The sequence below is a fragment of the Falco biarmicus genome, chromosome W, assembly GCF_023638135.1.
Source record: "Falco biarmicus isolate bFalBia1 chromosome W, bFalBia1.pri, whole genome shotgun sequence".
Classification (NCBI taxonomy): Eukaryota; Metazoa; Chordata; class Aves; order Falconiformes; family Falconidae; genus Falco; species Falco biarmicus.
Window position 1 is genome coordinate 7827863 of NC_079310.1, and position 27080 is coordinate 7854942.

At 42.3% G+C, this 27080-nt stretch overlaps 1 protein-coding gene across 4 annotated transcripts in view; it reads right to left on the reverse strand.

Moving 5' to 3' along the window:
• NEDD4L (NEDD4 like E3 ubiquitin protein ligase) overlaps positions 1 to 27080 on the reverse strand; it is a 164340-nt gene that overhangs the window by 114789 nt on the left and 22471 nt on the right. For 3 of the 4 annotated variants that reach the window (XM_056323094.1, XM_056323095.1, XM_056323096.1), the window contains exon 2: positions 10892 to 10965. In XM_056323094.1, coding sequence (XP_056179069.1) covers positions 10892 to 10965 — 74 coding nt within the window. Of the gene's footprint in view, positions 1 to 10891; positions 10966 to 18571; positions 18591 to 27080 lie in introns of those variants that run through there. The other variant, XM_056323099.1, reaches the window with a different exon arrangement.

A 27080-nucleotide genomic window follows, 5' to 3' on the forward strand; every position in this document is an offset into this window, starting at 1 on the left:
AGGAAAAAAACTTGTTTAAAAATTTAATGGATTGTTGAGAGCCAGACCTCACGAAGCAATCACTGATGGTAGCTAACAACCTCAGATGACTGAGAGCAGCAGTTTCAAAGAAAGTAGGGTGACACGGTCAAAGCAGTAAGGTAGGGAAACTGGTCCTTCTGCAACAAACGATTCAATGTACACCAACCCAAGCAAGAAAAGCAGGATGTGGAAGTAATTAAGGGCTCCAATTTATTAATTTATGTTGAAGAAATCTGCAAACTTCACAGACTGGACACACAGTCACAACTGATGCAGGCACACACCACAGGCAGTAATGCTGCTGTCAACAGAGAAATATGAGGCAGCGCAGGGCTCAGGTCCAAGGGAGAGATCAAAAGTTTTAAGAGTTTGAGCTGAAGGCTAGACATCCATGAGAGAACCAAACCAAAATCATGGCATGTATATTGGACAAGAGAGGCGTGACCCACACCAACATTTAGACTCACATGTTATCAGTACAGACATGGCTAAATTTGTAATTGCATATGGGAAAACGAGTACGCAGACAGGGACGAGGCCAGGGAACTGACAGGCCCAGAAACAGATTCTTGTGTTTCACCACCTGGTAAGAAATATACTGAATTCATAGCTCTATGCACAAAAAATAAGCTGTTTGGCAACAATATCACTTCCTAGCCATGATGCTAGTCTTGTGGCCTGCTCACTGCCTTCCTGTGAAACCGCATCCAGCTCTCTGCTTCTCAGGGCCTCCTCCATACCTCAGGAAAGCGGAGGGAAGACTTCCTTGGAAAAGGACAGGATGGGAAATAAAAAGTCACAGAGCCCTCAGCAGGTCAGTCATGCTTCAGAGAGAAATGCCCGGGGAGGTAAGTTAGCAGGATCAAGGAGAGCAGCATGGAAGGAGGGAATCCCCAACTAGCTCACGGTCTGAAAGGTCCAACCATACCTCCATATGAGCAGCACTACCATCCTGTTTGGTGTCGAGAGCTGTGGAACCTTCACATTCACACAGCATTTCGCCTTACCAGTTCTGTTCACAACATTCTGAACTGTGCAGGGAGAGGTACTGAGTATCTTAAGGATAATGTGCTGTCACAAATAACATTTGGCCTCAGTAAGCTGCAGTGGTTAATGGAAAGGCTTCAGCAAATCTTTGAAAGTTTATGACTGAGCAGCCACTTTATTTTGTAACAAGATGCAAGGTTTTCCCTCAAAAGGTGCCTTTGTTTCTTCTTTTAAGGCAGTAGTTTCTGCCCTCCTACACAGCCACACAGAGCAGCATATGATTATGAGACAAGTGGATTTTTTAAAAATGAAATGTTATCAGTAGAAGAAGAAAAGACAGAAGTTCTGCCTCAAATATATAAAACCAAAAGGTTTTCCTTTGAAGATTTTTGCCCTTTTGCCCCTTTTTCTTTTAAGAATATCAGATTCAGGTGAACTAATAGATCATAGCAGTCAGCAGGCAGGTGGAAATAATTGAGTGGCTGAATACAGGTGCTTGCTATTTCAAACAATGAGAAACTTCTACAATTTTTTGTATCTGTACACAGAAACATTTCTACTGAGCAATTATCTGATAAAAATTATTTTTCACTGTGACATAAAATTCAGGGATTATTACTAAGTCCTCTTACTCAATAGCAAGACTGCATACTCAAATAAGCAGTATTTCTCCATTTACAGCCACTGAAATATATACCCAGTGCATCCTGAAGAACACAGTATACATACACGGATAAAACCCTTCTGATTTTGGTGAAAAACAGGAAAGCCTAATTTCCTCGAAAGCCACCAAAGTACCAGTTTGTAGTGAAAGCTGAGGAAATTCTCTGGTGCCCTCTGCTGCCAGCCACCAAAAGTGATCTGGACCTGACACATGGAAGCAAGCCTCCAGCATAAAATTAAAGACATTGTACCAATTTAATTAATATACTGATATACCTTACGCCCACACTTGGCAGCCCAATACTTCTTCATTTCACTCACCTCTATAAGGCAAAATCAACATTAAGGTTTCATAAATAAAAATATCTATTATCCAACATATTTCTTCTGCGCAGATTTTATTCTCTTCTGATAACAACACCCTCTACTATCCGCTGACTGTACATCTCGGACAAGCCTTTGTTTTGCTGTCCCTTCAAATGCTTTCTTGAAGCAGAGCCCAAAACACTTTCTGTAACCTTAGTCTGAGGTTACATGCCAGGAGCTCCTGGCTTGCTCCGCCATCGCCCACTGCTCCTCCGAGCAGGTTGTGGGCCACTGTCCCCTTCTGTCAAGCCAGTGAGACCAGAGTGTAAACCCAGTCACTCCAGGAGCAGCTGCACATGAAGCAACAGAGTAAACTATGTCAACTCAACAGAATCAAACTATGGTGTAGGGATGGAACAAGCCGCTGGAGCAGACAGACAGGAACTTGGGCTTTTCGTTGCTCGCAAATACAGAGGCTGCAGCATCTTCACCTTTCTTAAACAACACTGTTGGTATTGTCTTGAGGAAAACTGCTAAACAACAGCAAAGGGTCTGCCCCAGGACTACCTGATACCACAATTATTTGAGCATGTATCTTGCAGGTCTCCCAGGAGAAGCTCAACAAGACAAGAAATTACAAGGGGACTTACGGAACAGTAGTAGAGAGAAGGAAGCAAACAGCTCTGGGCTTCTTGCAATTACTGAGGTCATGTATTGCATGTACTGGGATGTACCACCACTGACAACAATTGCTTTTGGAAAACAGCCACCTCTGCTTACACTGGGTCCATTTCTCCTCCCTTCCAGGCAGGCATGCACATCTGCTTTAAGACACAACAGTGAATGAATTAATTTCAACATCTGCCCAAGGCAGCTCTGACTGCCTTGTGGTTTTTATTTAAGCATACTAATTTAATAAGTAAAGCACAAGCTGCGCACACTTGCTGAAGAAGTGCAGATGCTACCTTGTCAAAGAGGCTGCTTTCCTCAGGACATCCTCATCATCTAGTATTTTACTGTCACGTCTCTGAACTCTTTTTTTTTTTTTTTTTCCTTCCCCCATTCCTTTGCTTTCCAAAGTACAGCTTGGTTTAGATTTAATGAAGCTCTCAACTGGTTTCTTTCCCTTCTCCCTATTCTGTAAATAACATGTTAATTTCTACTATAGTAGAAAAACTTTCATTTTTTCATTGCAAATCAAGCTGTCATTTAGAACATATTGCCAGGGAACTTCCCCCCTCCAAAGCAATACTATAGCTAACCACCATGTGTTGAATCATTCAGCATTTTAAAAAAAGTAAAGACAGCGGTGACAAGAACTCACCATGGTTTCATCCCAATGCCTGACTTGACTGAGAGCACCCAGACAAGTTCCTCAAGAATAGTCTTATTTGACTGTTTTTGTGGGGTTTTGTTTTGTTGGGGTTTTGGGGTTTGTTTTTTTTTGTTTTGGTTTGGTTTTTTTGTTGTGGGTGGGGTTTTTTGGGGTTGGTTTTTTTTTTGTTGGTTTTTTTTAAGATCAACATCAAGATCAAGATTTTCTAGTGAAATTCAACTTGGACTGCCCGGTGCTCACCTGAAACATTCGGAAGTACATGGCAAATGAGAAATTAAATAGCTACAGTGCACACAAAGGAAAGGTAGGCAGCAAGCATGACTAAGACTAAACTCTTTCATTAATCAATGGCATTGCACAAAACTAAAAGTGTGGAAGGTTTGTACTGCTTTGAATATTCCATTTCTCAAAGCTGTAAAGCAGCAGAAAAGTGGTTTTCTATACTTCCCCCCAAAAAACTAGAAAAAGGAAAAAGAAACACAGTATGAACTCTATCCTACTTGAGCAACTGTCATCTAGTCAAGTGGCTTTGTTGAATTTGGTCATTTGAGAGGTTTGCAATACAGAGCTCTCTAGCTTTGCTCCACCTCCAGGAACTCCCTGAGACAGGAGACAGGCAGTATTTTCACTCTCGCATATATGCCATTTTGCACTACTGAAACATTTCTTCAAAAATTACTTCTATGAATCTAGCTAATGCATCATTTCAGTGGGTAAAATTTTTTACTAATGTCTGATGTCAAAACCCATTTCGTTGGGCCCACCACAAAATATAATTTGAGAGTTTGAGTTTTGCCTGTCTTAACACACAGTGAATTTTAAAGAAAACATAAGTTAAGGATAAAACCCCTTCCCTGCTGGACTCCGTATGAAACAGCCAGAGCAGTGACTGCTCCTGCTCCCTCCGACAGCGCACTCGTGAAGCATGGAAGAGGCAGTTCATCACAAGCCAGATTATTTTTTAAAATTGTTTGGTTAATTTTTGAGGCATCTCACTTCAGCTAACTTATCTGGTGCTTGAAAAAGGAGAGATACCAGTATGAGAAGGAGAACAGGCTGGTTTTGCTGTTTTTAAAACCCAGTCCCAAGGTAGCACACTCGCTAGGGGGGATAGTTCCAGGAGTATAGCTGTCACCAGAATTTTTCTATTTGTTAAAAAAAGACATACCATAACTCAAAGTGGACTGGAAATAGTGACAGTGGTCTTAAAAGAACAGCTAAAAGGTAAACACTTGCTATCTTTGTCGTCTACAAGCCACATTCATAGTCACATGGGCTCTCCTTCCATTGCCAATCCACAGTAATTAATTAATTCTGTTATTAAAAATAACAGAATATACATGAATTAAAAAATTCAGCCACATTTCAAGCAGCCTTGTTCTCAAGAGGAGTACACTGTAGGAGCCTGGAGCCTGCATGACCTAGCACTAACACTACTGCTGAATCACTGATCTTAGACCAGGAAATCCAAACAGAAAAGAGGCTCGTGTTTCGGCTGTACCTTTCAGGCTGCAGGCTTTTCAGAAAAGAGCAGGTAAAAGCAATAAACCCAGAGGCAACCGCAACCCATAATAAGCTATCATGTCATTAGAAGCACAGCTTCCTATTAATGAAAAACATCCTTAATTTTTACAGAAAAGCAACCTCCAGACAGCCACAATCTCCACATACTTAGATTAAATCCACATGATTTAGAAGGCAAAAGCAGCAACTAATTCTGTCAAATACACCCATTTACAGGATACACACAATCCTTTCTTCCTTTCCAAACTGTTAAATAAGACACTGTGGTGTGGATGTTCTTATTTCACACAACTAATAATAACCAGAAGACATTTCTTCTCATTTTAATGCATTCACCCTTATTACTTGTGAGTGCATTTGCGTGTATATGCAGAAACTGTATTTATAGAAAGTGTCGCCAGTGTGCCAAATCAACCCAACTTGGTTAATACCAAGTGCTGTATTTTACTTATTTATGTTTTTCAAAAGCAGAAAAAAAGCAATCGAAAACCCAAGTCCACACTGGACATACCTTCAGAGAAAGACAGAAACTTGACCACTGAGTCAGGCTGCATTCAGCACATAGAACAAGTCACTGGAGAAGTACTTCTGCTTAGTTTTCATTAATACGTAAAAGATTGTCAGGAGAGGAAATTTCATTTTGTATTCCAAGGTTCTCTAGCCACTAACTACATAGGCGTGCACTGACTTTGCACAGTGCAGCCTCAGCCCTGATGACAGTCATAGCATCATTCCTAATGTATAAGTAAAAACAAAATAGTAGTAAATTATAGTAATTGTTCAGTATGTTGCATAACTAGGATTAATTACGTTATAATGTGCATTACTTAATCACATACAAGAATACAAACACTAGCTAAATTCATCAAGCCTATGAATTTCTGGACTCTTACGGCAACATAGAATCATTTAGGTTGGAAAAGACTTTTAAGATCATCGAGTCCAGACGTTAACCCAGCACTGCCAAGCCCACCACTAACCCATGGCCCTAAGCACCACAGCTATGTGTCTTTTAAATCCCTCCAGGGCTGGTGACTCCACCGCCTCCCTGGGCAGCCTGTGCCAGTGCCTGACAGCCCTTTCAGTGAAGAAATTCTTCCTAATACCCAACCTAAACCTCCCCCAGTGCAATTTGAGGCTGTTTCCTCTTGTCCTAGTGCTTGTTACTTGGGAGAAGAGATTGACACACACCCCGGCTACAACCTTCTTTCAGGTAGATGTAGAGAGCAAGAAAACAGAGAGCGAGCACCTCTCCTTATCTATAATTAGCTACTATCAAAATTATTTTGTAAGCCAAAACACTTCAAAAAAGTGAAATCAAAAGCATGGAGTCTTCTTCATTGTTACAGGCTTCAGAAGAAAAATACTAGTTTCTCCAGTGCTCTACACTGGTAAGAGACCTTCCTTCAATTTAATCAGGCACGAAATGGCTTTCAGACTCTGCAAGCCTACAGGCAGTGTTTTATAATAGTGAAGTTGATTAAAAACAAGATGCAAAACACAATGTATGCCTTGTAGTTAATCTTTCACAGTTCCAAGGTAACTTACTATTCCAACTCCAGTATTAAGCCCTGCATGACTCTTCAAATGAAGAGGCAGATCAGCTGCTGGGGCTGTAACTTTGCAATTCTAACATGTTTTCAAATTACTTTAGATTAACTCACTCTAAAGCGTGTAACTATCTAAAATATTTGGCAGTCACTTGACCTTCTTTCTCCCAAAAAGGATGTTACAAAGATCAGGAATTTGTCCTCTTCAACAGTTGATTTAATTTCTGAAAACAGACAAAACCCCACGTATTTTCCCATAATCCAGAAGTGCTGGCTAGGAACAACATGCAGAAATCTTAACGCTTCATTGCATGTGGGATAGCACGAGTGTGTTAAAATCCTCAGGCCGTGCTGTTGTGTCTCTGGGCACGGACAAATTCTTTTCACTGTGAAGCAGCAAATACACCCACAACCCTGTAAATCAATCCTGTCCAAATCTACACCAGGATGAATCACAATGTATTTTCTGCTGTTCTCACAAGTTTATTTTTCAAAGCAAGGCATACTAATCCGCACACTTCCAAAGACAGAGCCCACTCATCTGTCCCAGAGCTTCACTCCTGTGCCTCCTTCGTGTCGCCCTTGCTGATGCACAGCCACAGTGGCATTCCCCTGCCATCCCGGCGCCCTCCGTGCCCAAGGGGCAGGCGCCCACCACAGCACAGCGCTGGGCTGCTGCTCCATGTGTGCATCCCCTGGGCTGATGGGAAGAGATTGTCCACCTTGCAGCCAGCACGGGCACCTCGGGAAATCCATCCCCTACCCTGCTGCCACAGCCTCCTGCCACCTCCCCGTGGGCTCGTGAGGCTCTGGGCGGACACTCAGGTGTCACCACCTCTCAAGAGCAGGTAAGGGAGTTTTGGGGAAGAGAGTCTCCAACTACCGCAGGTAAGAACAGGATGAGGGAAGCAGGAGGAAGATTTAAGAGGAGACCAGCTGCTGTGAGACACCTTCTGTTGCAAGTACAGGGAGGGCAATAGAAGTGCTAAGTGCAGAAGTCAGCCGCTCCTCCTTCCCCAGCCACACTACTGGGTGCACCAAGGGGTATCCTGCACCTACCAAGGAGATGCTCAGCATGGCCCGCTCAGTTATTTCATCCTTTGCCACTTCTGCTGACATCGATCTCGCTTACCACGGACCACCTAGCAGCCAGCACCCGCCGTGTTTACAGACTCAAATGATTTACTTTCACATGGGACATCAGCCCATTGCTGCGTGCTAACAGGTACACCATCACAAAAACAAACTTGAAAGAGATTTGTGATCTCATGGAAATTATTTATGGGTAGAGGGAAACAATGGAGTGTCGGGGTCCACATTGACACCAAGAGAAGCACACACACATGGACAGGATTAGTTATCGCTATTTTTTAGGGATCCTGAACATACACTACACAGTAAAGAACTATGTGTACAGTTCTAACACCCATACATTTTCCTTATCCTCTTGCTTAGGTCAAACATTACATGTTTCTCCTCAGCTGCCCCAAATGAGAATTTAATCATCTACTCCATACTGATCCTCAACAGAGCTGTTAACAGGATAGTTAAACATACAACGCACTCTCGACAGCTACATTAGAATGCCACAATCCGTAGCAACTTAAATCATACTTAAGATTCAAGCAGCATGAAATGTTAGTATCTCAGCAAGGTATGCCAGGTCCCTAAAACAAACAGAAAAATTAAACTGGCACTTCAGCCAAAAAAAACCAACCACTTTCTGAGAGCTTGCCAATGCAAGTTTATAATATATGATGCTGTTAGTCTCAACTTTTACTAAAGAACTGTTTAAAACAAAGTTAGAAACATAAATTGGGAATATGTTTTTCTCTCTCTGGTTTTATGGAAATCCTGTTGACTTGAGACCAATTTACTTAAATAGTTAAGGGCCACATCAACAGAACTCAGTTCAAATTTCACTCAGTTTTAACTTTATGCATTTTGAAGATAAAAGGTATTTTTACAATTTAACAATTCCTAAGCAACTTCTAGGAGTTCTTTTGAACACAACATCTTAAATATTTACAAAAGTTCTATGAGAAGTACAGCCAAAGGAGATAACTACAGTGCTGGGGATTCAGCTGTGAAGTTTCCAACATATTATTTAATTAATCAAGTGAACACTTAAAAAGATTCCCACTTCTCTCAGATTGCTACTGTGAATTTGCAACAGCACTTCAATATTTATATAGTAAAGTTCCTCTAAATGAGCAGATTCAATATTCAAGCCACTAGCTTTGATTTTTTTAAAAAAAAAAAAGTAGTAACATTTAAAGCTCTGGAAATAATGCAGAAATAAAATCCAGCCAATGAAATATATCAAGTAAACCAAAAATCTGTAATTGTATGAGAAGGCCAAACTAAACAAGATCTAGAAAAAACAAAGTTTGCACATAAAAATGGCAATTCTAGCATCAGTGTTTGCAGCAGAAATTTTGTTTTCTCTGTGCTTTAGTCCCACCTCTTCTCTAGAATTTGCTGCTCCTCTCTTACCTTGGTACTGCAGCAACTCAACGCCAGCTGCAGGAGTCTACAAGGTAGATGCTAACATTGTGAGCAAGCAGTAGCACTCCCATAGTGCGACCCAGCGACACCAGTAACAGTACCACCCTGGATCTCCCCCAGCAAGCATCGTGTCCAGCTACACTGATGTACGGGCTGCTGCTTTTGTTGCTTGCGGTCAGCATCAAAGCTGTTCTTCAAAACAGCAAGTTTGTGGAAAGAAAACCCAAAAGGTTCATCTTACCATATCCTGCACACAGCTACCAAAGGAACGTTTGTTGCAAATTTCACAAAAAAAGTTAAAGCTGTTGCTGCTTTCATGTAGTTTCAAGCTAGATATGCAAGCTAATAAACAATATGTAAGCATCATTAAAGAAATACAGGAAAATCCACAGGGAGGCTCATTTATACACTAAGAAATCAGTCATTTTGATAAAAACTAAATTGGATACTGCTGCGGGCATTTCGGGCGAGCGGGAGTCAGATTCAAATACTCACAGAGTTCAAGATCTGATCCGTTTATTGTACAAACCAGGTAGACTTTTATAAGGCATTCTATAAGCGTGCAATAATGTGGTTGGCTATTTTACAAGCGTATAATAATATGATTGGTTAACAATTGTTTACTGGGAAGATTTCTGTTTCTGCTTGTTCTGGCACGTAGGCTCCTTTCTGCGGTTTCCCAGCTCCTCTTATCACGTCCCGTTGGCCTTGGTTTTGTGCCAACATCTGCAATTTGCTCCTTTTTCTTCATCCCACTGTTCTGGCCGTAACCTCGTCTTATCTCTTCAGTATTTTTCCACTTGCTTCAGAGTTCAGCATAATCATTCAATACAGCAAGAGCCCCAACAGGATACCACTAATTTCAAACTGATAAAAAACTTCTAAGTAGACTGGAGCAGTTGAAGTAAAGAATTTCCTCACACTTCGGATTGAGACACCAAGAACGTCAAACTTGAATTAACCTTTAGAGGGGGGCTGGGAAATGCTTTCCAGTTCATTTTGGCTTCAGGACCAGCTTCTACCTAGTTGCTACCTAATTTGGTTCTTTAAGCCATTCCAGACTTGGAGGAAAGCTATTCTTCCAGAACAAAGGCTTGAAAATGTACGAAGTGACTGTAGCTGTATCTTTCCCTTAGACCACTTAAAACCATTTTTCTTGTCTGACAAGTGCTGTTTTGGCAAAGAACAGTGCAAACTATGGTCTGCACACCCCATCTTTTGATACACAGGTGAACATGGAAGCAATCATATGAAGACTGCCTCACGTGCTACAAAAACTTCTCTTTTCCCTCTCAGGTCCCCCCTTTAAAATTCAGGTGGTTCAAGGCTCAACTGGAGTAGAAAACCTAGGCTTGCCAGAGCCTAACAGAAGAGCACCAAGTCAGTGCAGTTCACTCTGAACTCTTTCCTACATTAGCACTTGCTGCTAGCCTTCCCGTGGCGTAGGCTGAATGGGAGAAAATGTTTTTATTGCCTTTCTCTCTAAAAAGGCCCTATCTTTAGGAACTGCAACAGTGGCACCTGGATATATCTGAGACCAAGACAATTCACAGTCTGGCTACCAAGTCAGACTTTGATGCCTGGCACCTGAGAGACCAGTACTGAAAGCCAGCAGGGAAAACAGAGCTTCCTCAAAATAGGAGAGAGTGTACTGCTGGCTCCTAGTCTTTCCTGCATTACATGGGGTATACGGGAAGACAACTGGGAGTCATTTTACGTACTGCCAAACCCTGCCGAGGTTTGAGCTGCTCCTTGCATGCTCACAGAGCGAAGGCAGACAGTGAACTCGGGAACGGCTGCCAGTGGTGGGAGAGGGTGTGAACAGCCACTGCTGTGATTAATGGCTTTCTTGCCAACACATAGTCCATAATTTGCATTGCTTGTAATCAGGTAATGGAATCTCTCACTTTCTCTCAAAGACACTCAAAAAAAGTGTCTTTGCTCTGCTAAGTTTATTCTGTTTAAACACATAAAACAGTCAATGCAGAACACCTACCTGGCTCCGAAGATGTCTTTTTTTGCTAGATCAATGCCAGAAACCACCTTTACCCTGAGGATACGAGACTCCTCCTGTTAATAAAAAAACAGGTTTAATGTTTATTCTGTAATTATTTTGAAGATCAACAGTTTGCAAAAGGTTAAGCAATGAAAAAACTCTCAGGCTTTAGACAGCAGGAACCTTCCTTAGGTAGGATTTTGAAAATAAAAACCTCTTGGAAGGAGGTATACACGTTTTATAATCTGCTACAGAACAGTTCAAGTCCAAACATGAAGAGCATCCAACTCCAGTCAGAGTGGTTAAGAGTGAAATAAAAGTAGAATAAGAGTTGGTAACAGTAATAACATCATAGTAATAGTAATGTAACAATAATAGTAATAAAAGTAGAAGACAATTTGCTGAACAGGTCCATTTTGAATCCTAAATGATCCATATTCCACAGACATTCATTCTGCTTAGACTCTAAAACTGTCTCTTCAAACACAAGGGAAAGTACTCATAATATTTCTGCCCAAAAATACTAGTACACCTTGGTCAGAGAGATGTCTGCAGTTTAAAAAAAAAGGGTGCAAGGTTAAAAATAAATCTGTGAAGTCACATTCTTTAAACCTTTCTCATCATCTTGGTATATACAACTTCCAATGACACATTCCAATTTCTGAAGATGTGTATTACTAGGACTCAATCTAATACTCAGTTTATCACTTCATTATGTTAAGCTCCTGAGGAACACTGGTATAAATGTTATTTTTTACTCCCCCCCCCCCCCCCCGTTTGACCAGTTTATTTTTGCTACACAAAGAAGCCACCAAAATTATATCAGGAAAGGATTCTACAGAAACAGGTTCTGCAGGCACCTGTATCAGTTATACCTTTTTCTCCTCAGATAAGCCTTCCAGAACTGCAAGATCGAAGATTCAATTACAGTAATTTGAGACTCCATTCCTTGAAGCTTGTTCAGAAAACAATAACATTTTCCCACAGGTTTATGCTGGCATGACTGCACTATGCCTGGTCTATTTGCTTTAGATAGCTAGAAGCAAGACACAGATTTGTTAGCTGTATCTGAGATTTTTGAGATTACTAGGAAGGTCAGAAACACCCCAGAAGCAAAGCTGTACCTGACCAGCCTAATACCATTCCCCTGGAAGGCATCCGAAACAGATTACTTCAGAGAATGAAAAACAAAAGTTTCATTGAACCTGCCTGCAGGGTGAGTTTCACCCTGACACACATCTTGCCATAGTAACTGTGCTACATTAAAACAAAAGCTTGAGGATTTAAATCCTTTCAGAAAATCTGTTTGTTGGTATTCTTTCCAGCAGCACTTAACACTGTCCAAAGCAGTTTCTAATTAAGAAAACAGAATTCCTTCCTAAAGGAGCCTAAAGCTTACCAGAAAGGTAAACAAAACAGTATATGAAAAAGAACAATTCAACGGACTTATCTTAGTGGATATTGAATACTTCTGGGTTGTTTTTTTTAATGTGTCAACTTTTTTCTATCTGTTAATGTCAATATAACATGTCTGGTCTTCTAGAGCAGTTTTAATAGACAAAAGGCAATGAACTTGCAAATTGTGATCATGAAAACACCTTCATTAAGAGAAAATAGGATAGCGAGGGGGAAAAAAAAAAGTCAGAAATGCAGACTATTCTGACCTTACTGAAGGAGAACTGGAGGTTAATAAGTTGTAATACTAAGTAGAGAGGGACAGAAGGAGGGATTTCTGACAGTAACTATATTATCAATGCTACTCAGATTTCCTCCTACAAAGGCCCACATCAATTTTGCTATAGCAGCATCTTATTTCTGCACTAAAATTACCTCTGCATAGTAACTAAATAAAAAAAAAAATAAAAATCACAGAGCAGGAGGAAGGATCCCTAATTCAGGTTTTGTACAACACAAAAGATGATGCTCCAGACTACCTAAATAGATACTCATATTTGAAGTTTCACTTCAGACTAAGTACACCAGAAGATATGACTGTTCCCTCCCTGCATGTAGGCCCCCAGCCTCTGCCAAATACTTAGTTTTACCAAGCAGAAACAGTGCTTTTGCAAATTTTTGTTCAAATTTTCCTATGCATGAAACATACACAATATTTTAAAAAATAATTAAAAGCACCTCAATTAGTAACAAGGCCTTACCCATCCACTGTCAACATTTTCCCTTCAGTAAGACACTTACTTTGATAACATCAATTGTATACAAGGAGCAAGGTGATTTTTGGATGATGGAAAATTCTTCGGCAGAAGATGACACTTTATATATAGTACTCTGAACCATATGAGTAGCTGTTCAGACAGCTTGTCTGTAAAAAAATTCTCTTGTAATGCACTGAGCTTTTCTTGTCTGTACCGTTTTGTCTAAAAGCATTCACAAAAGCAGCATAACAACACAGCTACATTCATGTGCACACAGACACATAAAAAGCATAATAAAAGCATATTCCAGCTCATGTGACTACACAAAGCCTCAAATTATATAGATGAAGGGTTCCCAAATTAAGCGTGTTTAAGCATCACCACAGGTAGCAGCGGGTACCAGCAGCAGCTCCCAGCTCTCCTGGCTGACACCTCGATTTTGTACTGTCTAATCTCCACCTCCTTAGCCGAATGCTGCTGGGGGCAAAAAGGCAGAAAAACTTAAAAGTTTCATATTCTTATGCTTGCTCCTTATGTCCCACTTTCCTCATTTACCTCCAAGTATGCTGTATCTAGGTAAAGAAAGGAGTTAAATTTTCACAGCAATAGGGAGGTAATCTCACTTCACTGTCCACCAAAAAATCAGGTAAAGGATTGCTTGCCTAGCCACAGCCAGAGACCCGAGACAGAGCATCAGTTACCTGACACCAGTTTCCACCCACCCTCTTCTGAAAAAACTGTATAAGAAGAGAAAAATAGGATTTTGGTTGTTTTTTTCATCTAAACCCAAAGCACAACAACAGAGGGTAGCCAAGACAAGATCACTCAACATGGAAAAATTCGGAGTGAGAAGACCCAGGATCCAAACCCCAAATAAAGGGATCCCTTTGCAGCTTTGAGCCCAAGGTAATCTTTAGTTAAGTAGCACTTACACTTGTTGAGATTAAGGATGCGTTTACACATACATTTCTTTCAGTAGAAAGTGCCAATTTAAACACCTCTCCCTCCAGTTTATTCCATTCCCACACAGGTTTTTCTGCACCCAGGTCAACACCTTGAGCCAGTGGAGCCCACAAACAACATGCCAATGAAACTGAAGATGGGAGGAGGAAGAAATGGACAGCCAGGGATGACGCGTAGATGGACGCAGTTGCTTAAAAGCCAGCACTGCTGTGCAAAGATGTATGTGGCACCAAGACCAGAAATTCAAGGCTTCGGTCTACAACACCCACCAATATTCTGCTGAGCTTAGAAAATGCTGACGTGGCTTTTATTTTTACTCCAAATACCAACATTTCCAGGGTGCAGAAGTCCTTACATAAAAGCAGGAGAATGTCTCCACTGAGTTCTGCGTCGCCTGGACACATCCTCTGGATTAAATAAAGCCAAAGACTTAACCACTCCAGAAATAGCTAACTATAAACCAAGACTACTTGCTAGTAAAGCTAGTACCTCTTGTAAACCTTGGGCTCATTACTCACCCTTTGCACAGGGCAACTGATGCCTCTGAAAAGTAATTACTGACCTGAGCCAGTAATCCAACAGAGCCAAGCCCAGTACCACCTTAAGTACCTACGTGTATGCCCACCAGCACCCAGTGCACAGTCTGAGCTGGCTGCATTTAGTAGGCAGGGAAAACCCCAGAGACAAGCAGAGAATGGGGTAAGGAAAGAAAGTGGGAGGATTAAGAAGTGATGTGTTGCAAAACTATGGTTCCTGTTGGGGTCCCATGCATGGGAGACGGGGTCCGCAGTGAGGCTGAAGGATACCTGGAGAGACATAAGGTGGGAGTCCTAATTTGCAAAATGAGTAAATGAACAAGAACATGCAGAGCAGGGTAACAAGGCTGGTCAGAAGAGAGACATTCACGAGCACAGCTCTGCAGGGACTTGTATCAGGGAACTAGACATACAAACCACAGAAGCAGAGCTCCCCAGCGAGGGACACAAGTGTTTACGCTTGCTTGGCGCGCTGATCACAGACTGACCTCCAAAAAGGCCTCCAACACCAGCACAGCTGAACCATCATACATATTCTCCCTTGAGCATCAGACACAGAGTGGAAAGGGATCCTAGACAGGTCCCTGACCACAGCAAAATTATTTTTTGTTAGACTTAAGAAAGGCACTTGCTTAACTAGCCTGTGCGTATCAAAGAAACAGGTGCCATAAGGCAATACTGTAATCATGAGTTCTTTACAGATAAATAGCTTTAGGTGCCATGTGAACTGACATGCCGCTGAGCAGAAAGACAACCTTAACCTGTCTAGACAACAACCTGATACACACAAATCCAGTAGAACACAGTTTATTGGCAGTTAAGTATCTTGACTGAAAGACTTTCATGAGTAATCAATCTTATCTAACACATCCCCATAGAGTGGTTTTCCCAATACAAACAAACTTCCATTTTCTGGCAACTGTACCTAACATCCTTTTGAGTCAGTAAGAAGTGGGAAGGGGCAACCGCTTACCACCCCACAAGGTGGCCAGGCTTCAGGACACAATCTTGGGCTACTCCTCCCTCCCTGCCTCCCTCCCCGCACACCCAAGAAGCCAGCACCCACCCTCACTCGCTCAACACACCACCCCATCTTTCCAATGGCAGCCAAATCTCCCTTCTTGCAACATCACAGGCATCAGGAGGCAACGATATGCAAGTGGGGTTCGGTAAAGGGAAGACCAGGCCAGGAAAGCTGAAACCACCTGACAGAAACACTGCCCTTACTGGAGGACTTCAGCTGTTTAGAAGCCCCTTGCTGCTTGAGGCACCGTTCCCAGCACAGTCTAAGAAAGAGGCAGCAGCACACAAGACCACTCTAGAAACAGTTCATGGTCTGCAGTCCACACTGGCCCACCCTAACCTACCCAAAATGAGTTAATACTTGGTGTTCCAAGGTCACTGTTCAACGCTGCACATTTTCACAGCTTTGCTCCATGTCAACAGGATGCAACCTTTACACTGGCTGCATAGCCACACCATTTCCAACAGCATCTGCACTAAAATGCAAAAGGGAATATGGAAATATTTGAAATCAACAGTATCTGTTTTCCTCTACCCACTTCCCCAATATCATGGATGGGAGCTTTTGACCTGGATTCCTTCCTCTTAATTTTATTTAGTAATCACAGAGAAATGGTGCTTAGATGATTTAAATGCTATGACACTGACAGTGGTTAATAGCAGCAAATTATCATCTGCATCCATCTTTAAATCATTTTTTGTAATCTTGTTACGTGGATATATAAAAGGTGCTCTTCTGGTTCTGTTCACAGTTGAAATACATCAAAGAGAAATACTCATCTGGTGGCAAGACTAAACTGTATCTACCTTCTGTGCAACTCCTGCACTGCCTGAAACAACTGGTATTAGCCACTGACAAACTGCAAACCAGATGAGATGGACATTAACTGCAATTTTTGTATTGCACTGAATCCTGTTTGTTTTGAAAAGCAGATAGCCTAAACTTCTTTTTGAAATGCACTGTTTGAAAAGGAAGTTAACCTTGCCCCACAGAGAAATTTTTATGTCGTTTTAAAACCTTGCCTGTAGCATACTAAGCCTGGAAGGGTCTCCTTAAAATGCCAAGTGCTGCCACTCCCCAGTCTGCTCCAGTTGAGCAACTCAACAGCTCCTGATTCTAGAGGCCAGGGCACGCTTCTCCACAGCACTGACACCAGCTCCGGCACAGCCCTGAAACTGCATTCCTCCCTCGCTCGGTTTTTTTCAACTACAATGCAGAACATGTCTCAGAATTTAAAACTATGTTGCTCACAGTACTCTAAAAAAATTTGCAATGCTCTGCTAGGAACCCAAAGTTGTGCATGCACATCGGGATGGCTGTCTTTGCTGGCTCTTAGCAGTTAACCAGTAAAATGCTAACATTTATGAAGCCTCACTTGTCAAAGTTATTTATTCCTATACTTCTTCTGCCCTCACCCCTCTAACCTCAGCCTACCTCGCCCATCACAGGAGGGGTGCCATAAAGTGCTCAGTTAGGCATTAACGTTGAGTTTTACTGCTAATCACGTTCATACTTATTTCTGCTTTGTCCAATGATTAACATCAAGTTTATGTATTCTTGCCTCCCTGAAAAATGTCAGAGGTTACATAGTTTTCTTCTTTGCTGAAGGATAACCTTTACAATGATTGTGTTTTCTCATCTGTAATTCACACTGCCATTTTAGAAGACTTAGCCGGTTTAGGTGGAAGCAAGCTATGAAGCTGAAAGCCCATCGTGCAGCAAAAACTAAACTTCAACAACAACGAACAAATGCCAGGTCACCTCAGAAAACAGGCAAGAGAATGCAGATGCATTTACAGACTTACATATAAATACACATACAAAAGTCTTGTATCACTCACATTATTTTTAAACTAACACCACATGCACTTCCTTCAGGTGCTCTGAAGGGCACAGTCATTTCTAACACCTATTAAAGCATTCACATAAAGAAAACTTATTAAAAAGTCCTCCTGCCCTGGGATTAACAAAATACCCTGGAGCTGGGACGTTAAGGGAAGAGTTACAGCAACAACAGGGAGAGAATGTGGGCACACAGTGCCCTGAGCTGTGTGCTTCTTCCCCACCGACGAGGATGTAACACCACCCCTCAGCTTCGCCCCTGAAGAGAATAATGCAGGAGGGGTAGCTTAGTCCACACAAGCCAAACCAAAATGGATATGCTCTAAAACCCAACCCAAACAAGTTTTGGAATGCGCATCTCTATGTTCTAAATACACATAAAAAGAAATCAGCAATATGCGGTCTGGAGTAAGGAGAGCTGTAGACTTCAACTTCTTATAGGGCAGAAAATCCCATGATACGTTTAGAGTATGCATTAAGAGAACAGCACTGAAATAACAATATGCGTATAAAATTAGAAGCTTGGCTTTTTAAAATGAACAGACAAGTGTGAAAGGCACAACATTTGGATCAATGCAAACCAATACTTGAACAGATGCCATGCAGACCAGAGAAGATTAAACATTTAACATGTTCTTCCACAGCTACCTTATAAAAGGTATATAAAACTAAGTCAAATCCCTCAAGATGAACAAATTTCCTTTCACGTTTTCCAAGTCGCACCGAACCCCAGCCAGCCTTTGTCACACTCACGTCGGGACACCTGAACCCGGCTGTCGTCCAGGCATCACGCCGCAGTCCCAGCGCCGGCACCGAATTTACCGAGCGCTGCCCGGCTGCTTCAGCAGCAGGGCCGCGTCCCCGGGAGCGCGCCGGGGGCACCGGCCGCCGCCGCTAGGGGGCACCGGCCGCAGTCTGGCTGACGGGGGCACCAAACGTCCATCACCAAGGCAACGAGGTGAAAGGACAGCAATCTAGGATTTCACCTGAAGAAAGCTTAACATGAACCGCGGCGGGGGAGTGTTGGTTTGGTTTTGTTTTGTGGGGCTGTTTTTTTTTCTCTCTGTGTAGAGACATTTTTGATTTCAAACCAAGATAGGCGTCGGCAAGGCAAATTTCCACTGACTCTAAGGAGAGAAACCAGATTATACAGGAAAGTTACCTGCACGCAGAGACTCTGTGAATCCAGTTTCACCCGCTGTGTACCTCATCTCTGTTTTTATTATACCTGAAAGTTTGCAAAACATAAAATAGAAAAGACAACAGATCTTTAACTCAATATTCTGCTTGCAAAACATGTCAGAATGGAAAAGACAACAAATCTTTAACCCAAGGTTTTAACTGTTGGCACTTTTGTTATCCTGAATTTAAAAAGAACACACAACATGCAGAGCCCCTGGTGTGCTGGACATGTGAAAACATACAGTCACCCAAACAAGCTGCTCTTCAGTTCTCCCTATTACTGTGAAAAATCAATCACACTTTCATTTGTGTGTTTTTGCACTTTCAAAAGCACACTTTCAAAACAGACTATTTGTCATCTACTTGAAAAAAGAAGGGCAAAAAGTTTTTGACAGCAAGACTAACATTAGGCTACTAAATCTTTTAGCAACTGAAAACATGGATGACCAAGTTAGATTGCAGAAGAGTCATGCCGATTCTTACTTTGATTTGTTGGCGGATTAAACAAACCCACATTACGGCTGAGTGGAACAAACCTCATACTCTAGGAAGCTATTCCGCATCAACCTCTTACACAGAGAGCTACCAGATCAGATTATCCCGTTCTGACATACAGCCACCTACCCAACACCAAACAACATGATGCAACCTCCAAGGGAGGCCCGAAGCAGAATGCCTGGCCAGCAGCCTGCTGCCATCACCCCAGGGTGAAGCTGGCCACCCGTACACTGACCGAGCAGAGGAAAGCTTGCACTCCTGCACTGCCATCATGCTGCCACTCAGAAGTGAGAAGTCAGTCACCATACTAATGTCACTACCCGTGCCACCTCCCAACGGCACAGGCAGCTGGAGCAGGAAGAACTCTGTTCTCTTTCTGGAGATACAGGGAGAGGAGGGGTATCCAACAGCTCAACCTCTGGGGACATCACAGTGACCTTCTGAAGGCCACAGAAAAAGTACCTGCTGAGTCTCAGTATAATTCTTGCAATATCTTAATAATCTTGAAATTTGTCAGTGGCAATTTTGCAAACAGTCTTTGATAAAATCTCAGTTCTGCAATGAAAACAAACACATGCGCTAAGGGTATGAACCGCATCTCCAGTCTCCTCTGTGAAGTTCAGCACAGGAAAACAGTCAGAGTAAAGGTTGCTGGGTTACAGCCACCTACTTACCTGGCTCAAGCACGGACATCAAAATCTCCTTTCAGGTAGCTTCAACACAAGCAACCTGGGAACACTGCTCAGATCTTCCTCCCTCCAAGTGTTGATCCTAGTCCTCCTCATGAACTCCCACACTACAACAAATTGTGCCTTTTCTACAGAATTCTCAACCCTTGCTGCATGATGCAATGTATTTCAAAAAACCCACAAAACAAAACACATTACTTTGTCTAAAGCTGATCTCATAGCAAGTAAACCTAGAAGCTCTTGGAGGCAAGACTACCATGTAATTTGGACAACAGAGACACCCCCCCGGCTACACAGAGCCGGCCAGCTGCCCCAAGCATGACTCCAAGCCAAGGCGAGGGCTGCCTGTGCAGCACAGTGGTGAAATCCAAGATGAACCCAAGTTCTAAGGAAATCGGATCTCTGCAGCTGAGCAAAACCTAGCTTCTTGTATTCACGTGATGACGCCCCGAGCACAGGAGGACCAGCTCGCCTTAATGCTAGAGCAAGCGTGTATCCATCAGCTTGCTGCAACCGAAGTGGGCGGCAGCTCCCGGAGCATGCTCCTTCTGCAGCGAGTCTGAGGGGCTGGCAGGAAAGACAAGGGCTTTAACCTCACAGAGTGGTCACAGGAAGCCAAGCTCCTCCAGGCCACATCAGGCTAAGCTTAAAAGGCTCCGATTTATCCCACAATGCTACAAAAACTATGGAATTGCATTTTACTGGCTATCTTACTAATGCACACCAGAGCATTCACATCAACAGACCAAGCAAACATTAGTAAGCATTTGAAGAACCGAAGAGTTTGGAGAGCTGTGGGAATCAATCTCACATGACAGAAAAATACTAAATGTTTTACAATAATGATTCAAGTCTCACTTCTAGGACTTCAGATCTCTAGGAATAGGTACCATATTCCTGTTTTCCTTGGCCAGACTAACACAGCTTGGGAGGAAAAACAGCAGGCAAAATTTCAGAAAGGCACATGTTTGCCTTGGAGGAACAGAACCACCATGCTGCTCTTGCATGGAGACAAAACAGCACACAAAACCGAAGTGAGTGAGTTAAAAGACATGCACATCAGGAGTAGTGCACAGAGTTCAAAGGTCCATGCATATCAGCAACAGGGTTAGCAACCAGGACTCAAAACTCCCAGCCCTACGTTGAAAGCACATTATGAAGAAACAGGCTCAAATCACAGTACTGACCTCAAGAAAATCTGTCTGCAAGGTATTTTTACTACATGTTTAAAAAAAAAAAAAGTGTTCCAGGTGAATTGTGACCTATTTTTATAAAAATCCGTTGAACTCCATGCAGCTAGATATACTTGAGCAATGTGAGCAAGCATGTTGAACCAGGTCACCACCTGTGGTCTTTAGAAATACCTAAGAAAATGCAAAAGAACTTTCAATTAATGGACTTCTTGTACTACACAAGACTATTCTCCTTATTTAACACTTAGACCTATTTATAGCACTCACTGAAGGAATTCATCTAACTGGCACGTAGTTTTCTGCATAACCTAATTCATTAAACTCTCCAGTAATCTTATGCAGATGTCTTCTAGACCCAGCTGTGCCAGTCAAGAAAAAAATTCTTACTCAGCAGCTTGCTTTCTGGTCTTTAACACTGCCAGAGGTTCCCATCTCCCCCCTTCCCGCTGACAGCAGAGACCATAAGAACCGAAGGAAGTCAGGTTAGTTCCACCAGCCTCATGCTCACGCGCACTCAGAGTGGTGGCTGGGAAGGAGTTGCGACCTCTGCCAAAGTGACATTCCCCTTCACTTGCTCCCGCTCTGCACTCAGACTCGGTGATTACTTGGATTTCCATCTTCTTGGCTCTTCCATCTAAATAGGCAGCCACTGGCCTAAATACCTACTCCTGCTACAAATACTACCCAAAGAACTACCCCTGAGAAGCTTGCAACATAACAAGTTTGCCATAAGAAGCACAACAATCACTGAGGTCTGCTTAACTTAGCACCATTTTGTGGCAAGTATCTCAAAGGAAAGAAAAAAATAGTGTAGCATGAGAAAAGACAGTACATTTGCTGAATCACCTGTATGCATCACAGATTTATGGTATAAGAAATTATCTTACTGAAGGAAACTTCAATCTGCTTTTCTCTGGGCAAGCCAAGAGAAGTATGTAATCTTGGGTGGTAGCAAAGAAACAGGAAAAGCATTTGTTACATGTTGCTATTAGGAAGATAAAGCTTTGACTAGGAGTTACTGGTGCATTTGCAGAAGTCTGTGACCTGAAAGTGACCCTCTTACATGGACTTAAGCTTTAAAAGGAAAAAAAATAATTTAAAAAAAAAAAAATAAAAATCAACAAACAAGAACCACCCAACCTTGATCTTGCACCAGAGATCAGCATCAAGATCTTCTGCATCCAAACTGAACGTTTATTGCAAGTTTAAACACAAAATGCATAAATGAAAATCTGAAGTAACCTCTTTTCCTTCCCTTAGGAGATACAGAAATTCAGTCGATTAAATAAAAGCTTGAGGTTTTAATGAAACAAAAATCTAACTTTCTAGCATTCAAAAATAGCTCTTCCAGTATGAACTACCATAAAATAAAGAAATTATGTTTTTACATGTGGGATGACTACACTATGCTGGCCCTGCTGCTCGTAAAAGCTTTGCCAATCAGAGAGTGAAACAAGGTCACCTGGTTTAATTTCAGATATTCATTATCCTCGGGTCAATGTCCGGACAGATCTATTACTTTCCAGCACACAGAAGAGAGCAGTACTTCAAGACTTACAAGTCAAAAGAGAAACACACAAAAAAACAAATTTCCCCAGTGTATGCCTAAATTTTGCCTAGTAATGAAGAACCATCTAAATTCCCAATTAAGGGCCTGCAGTAAGAAGCCACAGGAAGACACAACAGACTTGTTTTCAAAGCATCTTTTCTAGCATGACAATTAGGTTTTTACCTTTCACTAAGCCAACCTTTGAAAGAATTAAATTTTTAAATAAAAAAAACCCAAAAATAAATATCTTAAAGTAGCAAGTTTTGACATAATGAAATCCACCAGGCCTTTAAAATTCATACTTTTTGGAAGTGAAACCCTGTGAATTACACTTAACGGAATCCTCTTAATTTTTCCTGTGCAAAGCACCACACAAATCCAGCTTTAACTGTATTTCAGACTACCACTTCTCATAAAAATCCACTGATTTGTCAGAAAGCCTCCATGAGTAAGCAGTGTGTAAGACCTCAAAGAGAATCACAGAAGGGATGCGGCTGGACTGACCTCGAGCTGATCTCTCCGACCCTGTGGCTCACAGCCAGGCAGCCCCAACAGCTGCTGCACACCATGCCTGGTACATGTGCACATCTCCAGGGGCGGGACTCCACCACCTCGCCAGCAATGCACTGCCTCACACAGCCCGGCTCCTACTCAACATGCCATCCTCCAGGACCCCAAGGGCCTTCTCTACAGAGCTGCTCTGCAGCTCGCCAGGAGCCATCCTCTCCTGCAGCGTGGGGCTATTCCTGCCCAGCTGCAGCACATGCATTTCATTTGCAGAACTTCATGATATTCCTGCTGGCACAGCCGTTTCTCCAGCTTGTCTGGGTCCCTCTGAACGGCAGCACAACCCTCCGGTGCACCAACCTCTCCTGCCAGTTTGTATTGTCTCCATCTCAAAGTTTGCTGACAAAGAACAAATTAGACTGGGGCACAAAAGGGAAGGCAGTGCTTTTAAATTTAAAGAATAACAATAATACTACAAATTGCAAGTTGGAGATCATTAGGAAACAGATAAAAACAGAATTCCCAGAAAAACAACTTCAAAACAACTGTGGTCAGGAATCAGGTAGATAGGAGAACAGGTTTAAAACCGCTGTGGTTAAGAATCGGGCAGGTAGGAAAACATTAAGCTCAGATTTTATTTGTAGGCAATGACGTGCAGGGCTCCAAGGAGATACAAGCTAACCTGCTGGACAAAGGGCAACTTGTACCTGCAGGCGACCGAGCGCCATTCTGGAAAAGGACAGCTCTTGCTGCTGCTAGGAACACTTACCCAGGTAGCTGTCGCTGTGCTTTGTTACTCCTCATGGTTTGCAAAAGCTTTCCACATCACCCAGAATGGCACCAGGCGCTCCCTCGTAACACTACTGTTAAGTGTTTAAAGTGAATTTTAATACACACAGCATCCTCACATCACTACTATTGCTACTGTTGCAAGAGTCAAAACTACATTGAAGTTCACCAGATTGGTGAATTTGGGAAGATTTATTTATTGCAAACCATCCCGGGAAAAGCACACAGTAAGAATAAAGTCTGTCTGAGCCTTCGCAAGTATCACTGTGTTTACATCCAAGGAAAAAAAAAAAAAAAAAAAAAAGAAAATTCTCAGCACGATTCTTCTCTAAGTAGCTATTACACAAAGGAACTACTGTCTCAGGACGTACCCCAGCAAGAGAAACTCCTGCATTTTAGGACTATTTCAGATAAGGCCAGATGGAGCGAGTGTTACGAACCCTCTGCTCACAGAGCCAGGGGATGCCCCAAGTAGCACTGCGTGACCACAAGCCATCGGATCCTAAGATTAACTAGAACGAGTATGATTTCAATGCTGCTGCTCCAGGTTCAGCACACATTCATCCACTAACTGTCCGACAGCAGGTGGTAAGTCTTTATGTCTAATATGTCTATATAAATATATAGGTACACCTATACGTATCTGTGTCTGTATATATGTCTCTCCAGACACACAATGCCGTGCCTGTACCCGCAGACCACGCAGCACCAGGAGATGCTCCCAGGCGGTGGGGCTCTGCCGCCTGCCCTGGCACTACGCATGCTCCTGAACGGTGTCTGAGCACAGCTCAGGAGGCAGCACGGGATGGGAACCATGCCCAGCACAGTCTGCACGTGGCAGCCTCCTTGGACGGCAGCGACTTCAACAGCACACACACACAGACCCTTCTGTGCCCACGGGCCCCAGTGTAATGGCACGGCCTCAAATCTGCCGGCACACACACAGGCAATGACTCCTATGTGCAATCATGTATGTATACAACAATAATCAGCTGTAAAGAGGCGGGAGTTTCCTATGCATACAGGAATAAATCATTATATATACAAAAATCCAAGGAATTACCAAATCAAAGTGTGTGTTATCTTGCTTTCCATGACCAAAATTTTAATTCTTTTTGGCATTTGACCAGACTTAAGACTTATGCACTTTGTTTGCAATACAAACATGACTAACAAAAAAAACCACAGTTCAGAAGTGGGAATGTAGTTTTACCAGTCAAAAGAAGATCATTGATGTGCTTATGAAACATTTACAATTTTGTTAGATGCTTAGAGGTAGGGTTTGGTTTGTAGGGTTTGGTTTCTTGTTGGTTTTTATTTGTCTGGGTTGGTTTGGTTTTTTTTCTTATATATAATTATTACTTATAGAATTAGTTTTTCCACGGTGGAACAGCAGTATGAGAATATCTCTAGAAGATTCTCCTCCCTCACAGAGGAAATAAATCCACTTTCTGATGAGCATTTGTTCATTTTCTAGGAAAGGAGGAAGATGTTCATGAGCAGAATAAAACTTGAACTCACCTACATTTCTGTGAAGGCCACACAATCCTAATACAACTGATGCACACACACCCCACCCCAAATTCAACAGCACTGTCAGTTTAATTAACTGATGTTCTGAAACACTGCAGGAGCAGGAGAGCTTTGACCAGAACTGGAGTGGTACCTACAGCCCAAGACACAGCCCATGCCTGCTGAAGTAGACCAAAACATTACTAGAAGCACACCGAGCAGAGCTGCTGTATTTCTGCAGTGCCCAGAGACCTCGCTGGGGCACAGTCCTCATTTCCCCCTTAGCACTGCCAAACAGAGCAGCATCTGAGTTTGCCAGCAGTGTGTCCAAGCATGCACAAGACGGGTGAGACGCACAGCAGAGGGGAGCAGGTACCTCCAGCTGCTTGGTGCTGCTCATCCTGACCAGCTATTAGCACTGCCAAACTAACAGAGGAGCCCTGTCCTCAGCTGCACGTGTGACACTACCCAGGCTTGGGCACTTGCATCACACACAGACTTGCCCCAAGGAACCTCTGCATGCAGCAGAACTGAGTGGCAGGCAGATGTGCTGCAGGTATCGGCTGGTGAGAAGTGTGTGTTTCCTGGCAGAAACAGATGAAATACCTTCCTCTAGACCACAACACGAGAACATTTCCTTAGAAACTCATTTGCAAGTAATAACCAGTGCTGGAGATCCAGATGTTTCTCAAAAAGTGGGACTACAGCTCAGATTAATATAGTCAAATATCTTCCTTAAGAGCCTCTGCGATGGTCAACAGTTAATTTTAGAAGTTAAGAATGGACTATTCAGCAGCTAAGCAGAAAAAGACAAACATCATAAGAAAATGACACCTTTTTGACTCATGTTATGCTCATTATCGACATGTGTTTTATCCCTGCCACTTCAAGTGCTTTGAAATTCAACTTTAAAGATTCTACCATTTCATATGATACCTTGAAAACAAGTCTGAGATAACACCTTTCCTGACACTACACACGTGACAGGCTGTTAAACCACACTGGTGGTTTGCTGCAAGTCATCAGGATTTCCCCCTCACTTACCACTCTCTGAGGAAGAGCTACTCCCATTCCATGCAAGATGCTATTTTCTTATACACATATTCTGATAGACCAAACCTCAAGATGCTTCTCTGAAATGTAAGTAACTGCTTCCTATGCACATAGGATATTCCAGACATCTTTTGTTTAAAGCATGTTTTACAACAATTCTGTTACCTTCTTTAAACTCTCACTGACAACTGAGATTAAAAAAAGTCAGTGTTGATTATTATCATGCCACAGGTTAATGTTCACACTCCCTCAGTGAAAAGCCTAGGAAGTGGCTGCAGATAACTGAAACAACTGGTATCTTACAGTTTTATGCATAGAAGATTTACATTCACAAGTATGGTGGCCATCAGCTTAATTATTTATTTTTTTTTAAGACACGTAAATCTCAAATACCTACTGAACTTATTGCCATTTTGAAAGGCTGATTATGCATACAAAATGCACAAAAGATCCCACGTCAAATGGGGAGGTTTGGCTGTATTCATTCCAGTAGCCCAATTAGTTGCCAACTGATCACACAAGCATGTTTATGTAACCACAATCTATATTCTTGTTAGATATTTAATGATTTTAGACCATAAACAGTCAGCTTTATCACAGCTGCACTGTTTAATGACTGAATAGAGATTCAATAAAAAGATAATCCAACAACGAACTGTGCTGGGAGGCTAATTTCTCACCCAGACAATGGCAGTGCCC